Consider the following 8,205-nt stretch of genomic DNA (forward strand, 5'->3'; position numbering starts at 1 on the left):
ATATGATCATCATATCTAAAAGGTATTCAAGTGTAATATTATTTCTGTATATATAGAGACATTATGCAAACCCCTATTATACACAATCAACATACAATTCACATTCTCTGGTTTCTCACCAACGATCGACCACATAACTACGCACATGCAACCATAAAACTATGCAATGGGTCAGCAACCCGTCTATTATCTTTCTCGAACAAGTTCGGGGGACCCTCAACCACATTTCACTTCGCATATTAAAAACCATAAAATTAGAAATATTTTTACTGTAAATCAACCGCATGATCATACTTTATAATATCATTTCAGAAGATAATTCAAGACTGTTTGCGAACAATAAAGACATTTCTTTCTTAAAACATACAGTTGAGAAAGCGGCTTTTACAGTTTGACCGTTTGACCAAGTGAAACTTATGATCCGGTTTCCGAATTTCACACAGCAGGGACCTTCTTCCCGTCTTCAATGAAATAAATCGCTGTTTCTGGAACCTGCAAAACATTTAGACAAGTAGTGTTGCATTGCAATTCAGCCCTGTGTAAAACGGATCATATATAATAATGAAACTATAATAGAGGTTTAATTACATCAGGCCATGTATCGGTAATGAATTCCACGATGTCGTATGCTATATCTCCTTGTACATCAATTTGATCCTTCTCAGTTGGACCCTAAACGAATAAACGAATTTTCAATTATTAAGATATGAAGTTTATTATTCTATGTTCTATGTGTATATGCAGCTATAAAAATGTATATACCTTCACAACAGAAGCACCAGTTGCAAATTTCTTACCAAGCTTCTTTGAGGCATCACTCAGTTTAATACCTGAAATTATATTTTTCAATTCAATAAATTTGGAAAATCAAAATACCATTAATGTTGTGACTTGTGAGTTAAACTTACCAAAAAGGTCAAGACCTTTGATTGTAGTGATAGATTTACGCTTGTTGCGTGTTACTTTCTCGATTATAACTTCCTGTTTCTCCTACAGAAGATATTCAATTTTGATAATACTATTGAGTAACCTTATATTATTCAATAGCAAAACAAACAAACGTACCCGATAAAATCCTACTCCTAGCATCGCTATTTGTAGGATTAGAGGCACATGAGGATGACTTAGGTAATTGTGCTTGTCAAAGTGCACATTCTATAGGATGAATTTCTCTCAAATTTGTATATTATTATCAATACATATGATTATCGGTTAATTCGGGTTAGGGTAAGATGACTTATTTTAAGAATGGCGTGTTTTTATTTATTTATTTAGAAGAGAGTTTATTCTTGGGAATGACCAAAACTGTGTTTTCTTGGCTTATAAATTAAAAGGTGGCCGAATAATTTATTAACTGTTGTCTTTTTTTCTCTATCTGATCTGATTGGGTTGCTTACAACTGGTAAAAATGCCGGGTTCAAAGGACAACTATTGCTCAAAACTTGATCTGAAGAGTATGGTCAAGAATCAAAAGACCGTGCGATCAATTAGAGAAGAAGCACAAAACGACTCAGATTCCGGCGAACCAGATTGTACCCGTAAGAGAGAACACAAACCTGTCACTGCAGTGCCCTGTGCCCCTGTTTTGACAGCCACGAATTATACGATCTGGGATGTCAAAATCAAGGAAATCTTTACTGTTCACGCTGTCTGGGAAGTGGGAAGCAATCGGCCCAAGTGTTAACGTTATTCAATTCAATCAAGCATAGCAGATATGTGACGCTTTGAAGGCTCACTATGTAGGCGTTGAACGGGTTCAACAGGCCCGTCTTGAATCCTTGATGACGGAATTCGAGGCTTTACAGATGAAAGATGGAGAGGCAATTAAGATTTTGTAGGACGTATAAGCCGGATTATTTCAAAAGCAAACAGTTTAGGGGCAATATTGAAGACACAAAAGTTGTCAGAAAACTTCTTAGTTTTGTTCAGGTTCATGTTCATTTCTTACGCATAGTCACCCCTATTGAAAAGTTTGCTGTTATAAGAGGCCATCAGCAGACTGAGCATTCAAAGAAAGAATCAAAGCTGATGATAAAAAGCAAGGATCCAAGAGCAATCAGCTGTTACTTTCATATGAAGATTGGCACGCCAAAATGAAACCGGCTGTGGCCGAGTGTGGTTATGACAACAAGGCCGAGGGGGGCTGTGGCGGTTAAACGGATGAGGCAGACGGTCCGGTCAAACTCAGGGGACTTGGAATGGAAACCAAAGGAAAGACTGCTTTTAACCTTAAATGTTTCAAGTGTGATGTCATGGAGCATTTCGCCTCAGACTATCCAACCAGAAAATAGATGAACAAAGCAATTTGACTCAAGCACAAGAGGAAGAAGCTACTTTACATATGATATGACAGTAGGTTTTCAAGACAGAGGAAGAAGCTATTTTAACAAAGAGAAGGCTATTCCGACTACATATGCACCCAAATCCGATAAAGAGTTTATGTGGCACGATTCAATGTAGAGATCAAAGAAAGAGGACCAATCCTGTTGGATTGCAAGAGTGGTGAGAAACATTCCATTTCTAGAGAGAAACATCGTCAGCCTAGGAAAAGCTACTGAAACTGGCTCTGAAGTTCTAATGAAGAGTGAATATTTGTGGATGGCAGGTTACTAATGAAAGTAAAAAGGTCACCAAATCGATTGTACAAAATCAATCTTAAGATTGAATCATCAGTATGCTTATATGCAAACATTGATGAAACTGCGTGGATATGGCAAGTCATGCCAATTTTGATACCATTAGACAAATGTCAACAAAGGAAATTGTTAAAGGTATCCCCACACAACCACGTGAGGAGTGTCTAGCCGGGAAGCAATCTAGACACTCGTTTCAGAATCAAACAGCCTTCAGCACCTTAATCTATGCAGACCTGTGTGGGCCCAATGGTCCATTACACCCACTACCCAGGCCAGAAACAGGTGTGTTGTACTGATTGTTAATGATCACAGAAGGTATATGTGGGCTTGCATGCTCAAATCTAAAGACGAAGCCTTTGAGCATTTCTAGAAACTTAAAAACACTGTTGAAAATGAACCAGGGACATAGATCAAAGTCCTTAGAACTGAGAATGTGGGAGAATTCGCTTCACAATCGTTTTGTTGGGCCTGAATGAGATGAGTTTTCAGTAGAACTGGGCCCAATATATAGGCCTGATAACCCATACAGCCCAACTGTAACAGCCCCACCAGCAGCAGCTGCCCCGTTACACCTTCCAGCACGCGCAATACAGTTGTTGGGCCTAACGACACTGCTCCAATTAGACCAGAAAACCCGTTATTCACCCAAACAGAATCTGGAACTTAAAATGAAGGTGCTACAAGTCGAGGACCATTTCTTCCACTCAAGTGGATGTCAATGAAGACTTCGCCCCAGTTGCTAGACTCGAAACAGTGCAGTTAATACTGGCCCTTGCAGCTCAACAAGGCAAGTTTACCATATGTCGGTTTTTTCCTTAAGGTGAACCTAAAGAAGAGGTGTATATGTTTATCAGCCAGAGGGATTCATGAAAAAGGGGAACGAACACAAAGTTTAAAAACTGTCAAAAGGCATTGTATGGCCTTCCACAGGAGCTTGGAGCACTCGACTTGATGGTGTTCTAAAGCAATTCAGATTTGCAAACAGGAGAAAGTGGTGTATATAATATGTTCAATCAAAGATAAAAGATCTTATAATTGTAGGGGTGTGTGTTGACAATTTAAGTATCACGGGTAGTAATCAAGAAGGCATTGCAGAATTCAAGAAACATATGGACTATGGAGATGACGTTCAAGATGAGCAACTTAAGTCCCTTGTCAAATTATCTTGGAATTGCATAATATTAGCATACCTAAAAATCTACTTTATCGCTTGCATATAGGAGCCTGCATTAAATGACTTGTGTATCTAACCGAATAAAACAAATCTGGCCTTGTGTGGATTAAGTACCAAAGCTAGCTTGAGGGTGAGGTGAATTCATGGCTGCTACTACAGTCGCATGACTAAAAGAATTGCTAGCCGAAGTAACAGGAAAGAAAGAACAGGTGCTGGTTAAAGTGGACAACAGATCAGCCATGGCACTGATAAAGAATCCAGCTCTCCATGGGAGAAACAAGCATATCATCACACAGCACCACCTAATAAGGCAGTGTACTGAAAGAGAGCGGGGATCCACAAAAGGTGGAACACATTAGCGGGGATCCACAAAAAGCAGGTATCCTCACTAAAGCATCACCACGGATCAAATTTACAGATGAGAGAATTCTTGCGAGTAACAGTCATAAAGTGAAGACTGGAATTAAGAGGGTGATGATTGGTTATTCTCGGTTAGAATAAATGTTAAGAAGCGAGGCAACTACTTCATTTCACTGGTGTCTTTTTTTCTTTGTCTCATCTGAATGTGTTGCTTACAACGACTAGACATGTATGTATCATAGTGCATAGGAATATCATGAAGAGGCTACCAAATTATCACTTTTTTCAATTATGTTGCCTACACATTGTAATTCATACAAATTTCAGCCAAAAATATGCAGGATTACGAGAGTGTCGAAAACAATTTTAAAAATAATAACACTTTTACCCTATAACACGTTGACACCACATCAAAGATATTATTGTCTTTTAAAGAACTTTTCATCTCTGAACTTCATTTTTGCTGGAATTGATATATCTGAAACCACATATACACATCTTTGTGGCCTATAAAGTAGTAAGTATATAAATGACCTTAATGGAAAAACGTGAATTCTCGGATGGCCTAAACATTATGTTTTGATAGTTTGAACGTTTGACAATGATATAGTTGTGTTTGATGGTATTCTACAATTACTATTCATTCTGTTCAGTGTAATTCCAAAGTAAACAAGCACACATGTAAATTGACTTATGTGCATTAATTTGAGTCGAAATAGTTATAATAATTAAAAGTCCCTAGTGTGTACCTTCTTTTTTATCTTTCCACCGGGAAGTCGTTTGACTGGCTCTTGCTTTGGCACTGAAGAACCTGGAGTATCAAAAGGGAGCTGAATATGGTTAGATTCTAGACAAACAAAAGCTTAAAGGTAAAAATTTCTGAAAAAATTAATGTACGTCAGAAATTGCATTAATCCATCAAACAAAATTATTTCACACAGTTTAATAAGAACAATTGTAAACAAAATGTTGATATATAAAGCTTGATCAGTAAAACCTTAAGCTGATAAGTTGGTTCCAATATACAGCTAATGAAATTAGAAATAACTAAAAATCTAAAAGTAGAACTTAAGTCTTATGTTGCGACAGAGAAAAGAGAATGTACTCAAACATCACTTTTAACTTGGTCGCTAGACTTCAAATATGGTTATTACAACCATTATAATTTCAAAATTCACAAATTCAAGTAAATATGACCAAATATATGATGTAGGTGAAAGATTTACAGTTTCTAACGAACAGTTTTTATAAGAATTCTAATAATTTGACCGCTTTAGTATTGAGTACTAAAGTCCAAGGACCACATTATACACAAACTATGTTGCTAATTATCACAATATCTCTTCAACAACCACAAAACTATATTTCCATTTCTTTTTAAGAGAACGTAAAAACTAGTAACAAGCATGGGTCTCACATAAAGTATATCAGAAATGAGCATCGACTCCTTTGATTTTCACAAAATATCTGCGTCTGTAAACAAGTTTTATTGCAAGTAAAACTAGGGATGAGATCAGTGCCGTACCGAAATATACGGATACCGAAAACATGTAAAACATAGACCAGATAAAGTACCGATTTTTCCGGTTCAGTACAAATCACTACCGGTATCATTGAAAATACCAAAACCAGATGGTACTGATAGTGCTGTAAACAAACCGAACCAAAAAAGGCAGTTTTTGTTCGTTAAGCTTTTAACGGACAAGCGAACGGTTCACGAACAGCTAAATACACGAAATTTCTTGTTTTTGTCTGTCCATTAAGATAATGAAAATTTCACAATCACAAACAATGTTCTATTGTCGTCAATGGTTCGATTCGGCTACCAAGTTTGTGTTGGTGTTTTCTTTTAACATTCATAATCATATGTTAATTATCACATAATAATCATATACATTTTTGTTTGATAGTTAATTTTTTTTCCTAAATCCATATCATAAGATTACAAAAGTAATTAGAAAGTATTAAAAACCTAATAATAATAATAATAATTATTACCGGAAGGTCCACAGGCATCGGCTGCGATCGAAGCCGCCTGCAACTGATTCGAAACTCCGTCTACTTCCTTGGAATTCGAGTCTGAAATCAAAACAATTATTGAATATTCTGAAACTCGTATAATAATAATAATAATAATACCTTGAATTAGCTCCGGGTAAAGACCCGGAGCATGTTGGGCCAACCAGGGTTTGCATTTGTCGAAATCGGGTCCGAATTCGCAGTACTCAGCGGGTAAGCCGCAGACGCCGCAGTATAAAACGTGAACCGGCTGAGGCTTTTCCGCCATTGATTGATTTGATCTGTAGATCCAAGGGTTTGGGTTTGGGTTTGGGTTTTGGGAACAAGATGAATGCAGAAGATTTAAGCCCTAGAAGTAATAACTAGTGTTTTCTAATAATAATAAACATTAGCTCGTGACTTGACTTGTTCGAATAAAACTAGCTAAAAAAAGCTTGATTTGAAACAATCTGAACTAAGTTTGCTTATTTTTGTAAATGACACAAACTCTTCCCAAGCTTAGCTTGAGTCATGGCTCGAGTCGTTGGCTTGATTTTAAGCTTGTTTAACTTCAAAATCTAGCTCGAGCATAGATGTGTCGTCTAGTTTAATTTCGAGCTCGATCAGGCTCGACTCGTTTATTTATTAATTATTTGTTTATATAGTTATAATTATATTTGTATATTTATTTTCATAACAACTTTATATATAAAATAATATGTTATTTAGTTAATTTTTTTCAAAAAATTATATATATTATTAATAATTTTTAAATATATATGTATCTATTACTAATTTACTATATATAGTTATAAAAAATATATAAATGGCATACTTGTTTAGGCTCGCCAACCGGCTCGAGCTTGATAAGTGAAGCTCGGGCTCGGGCTCGTTTATTAAACGAGCTTTCTTTTAGGCTCAGGCTTGGGCTCGGGCTCGTTTAGCTCAGCTCAATCGAGTTTTTTCACGAGCGGATCTCGAGTAGCTCGCGAGCAGCTCGGCTCGTTTGCACCCCTAGTTAAAAGCTCGAACAAAATTAGCTAAAAAATTTGATTTGGAATAATTTGACCCAAGTTGGCTTAACCGACACAAACTCGTCCTAAGCTCAGCTTGGATCATGGCTCGACTCGTTGGCTTGATCTTAAGCTCATTTAACTTCAAAATCTAGCTCAAGCATAGATGAGCCACCTCATTTAATTTCGAGCTTGACTTGCCAACAACCCTTCTCAACAGCGCAGTGAGGTGAATTCGATGAGTAAACTCGGGTGCTACGACCGCAAGGCGATGTAAATCCGGTCGGTATCGATCAGTTCTTTACGGTTTTGAAGTTATATGGTTGGTAAAACCCGGGCGTTATGGTTGATTGGTAAGACCCGAGCGTTAAGCGTGAGTCGACGCGAATTTGATCGGTAATGTTTAGATTCGTTACGGAAAAATTATTTCATCAAATTAACATATTAAAAATTCAAAGGAAAAAAAAACAGTTAAAACAGAAAGAGGAAAAAACCAACAGAAAAAGAAACAATAAATAATTAATTAATCTAAAATACAACTGCGCCTCAAATTAAAGAGCAAAATAAGAAATAAAAGAATAAAAAATTATGTGTGTCTGAGCCCGGGTTCAAACCGGGGACCTCTAGTGTGTGAGACTAGCGTGATAACCGACTACACCACCCAGACAAGATGTTAGTTATTTTCACACATTGTTATAAAACTATTGGGTTAATTTTAAGATTTATGGTTCTATCACTATGTTCCCAAGCTTAGTTCGTTACTTGTTTTTTCAAACTCGAACTTGGCTTGTTTGTTATTTGTTAACTAATTTATATATATTTTCAGTTATTTTAATATATTTTGTGAAAAACCTTAAATGACTTTAAGCCGAGCTCGTGTATTACCCATAAACAAGCCAAAGCATGGCTTGAGCTCGACTGTGCAGTGTAAAACTAATATGTAGATTTCTAAAGGAGGTCAAACTTAAAAAAACACAAAGCTCGAACTCGATAACTAAGACTCGGCTGGTTTACAACTTTTTAT

General features: G+C 36.6%; 1 protein-coding gene and 1 non-coding gene across 2 annotated transcripts; both read right to left on the bottom strand.

Moving 5' to 3' along the window:
• Positions 1–254: 254 nt before the first annotated feature.
• Positions 255–6,510, bottom strand: LOC143613437 (translation machinery-associated protein 22-like). The gene is made up of 7 exons (XM_077087142.1): positions 6,310–6,510; positions 6,169–6,249; positions 4,920–4,981; positions 909–990; positions 763–830; positions 589–672; positions 255–492 (listed from the first exon to the last, which is right to left on the bottom strand). Exons 1-7 carry the CDS (start codon positions 6,455–6,457, stop codon positions 436–438), a joined length of 582 nt encoding a protein of 193 aa, XP_076943257.1. The 5' UTR covers positions 6,458–6,510; the 3' UTR covers positions 255–435.
• Positions 6,511–7,774: 1,264 nt separating this feature from the next.
• Positions 7,775–7,848, bottom strand: TRNAV-CAC (transfer RNA valine (anticodon CAC)). The gene has a single exon. It is a non-coding gene; the product is annotated as a tRNA-Val (tRNA).
• Between the last annotated feature and the right edge of the window lie 357 nt (positions 7,849–8,205).

Source organism: Bidens hawaiensis, unplaced genomic scaffold (genome assembly GCF_021521415.1).
Source record: "Bidens hawaiensis isolate Kalapana, Puna unplaced genomic scaffold, B.hawaiensis_p1.1 tig00037490_1, whole genome shotgun sequence".
NCBI classification, from domain to species: domain Eukaryota; kingdom Viridiplantae; phylum Streptophyta; class Magnoliopsida; order Asterales; family Asteraceae; genus Bidens; species Bidens hawaiensis.

Bases quoted from the DNA above. Each gene is read 5' to 3' on its own strand.
- LOC143613437 (XM_077087142.1), bottom strand. From the start codon at position 6,457: ATGGCGGAAAAGCCTCAGCCGGTTCACGTTTTATACTGCGGCGTCTGC. The intron at 6,250-6,309 runs GTATTATTATTA...TTTTGATTTCAG, and splicing joins TTACCCGGAGCTAATTCAAG to ACTCGAATTCCAAGGAAGTA. The intron at 493-588 runs GTAATTAAACCT...AATGTTTTGCAG, and splicing joins TTACCGATACATGGCCTGAT to GTTCCAGAAACAGCGATTTA.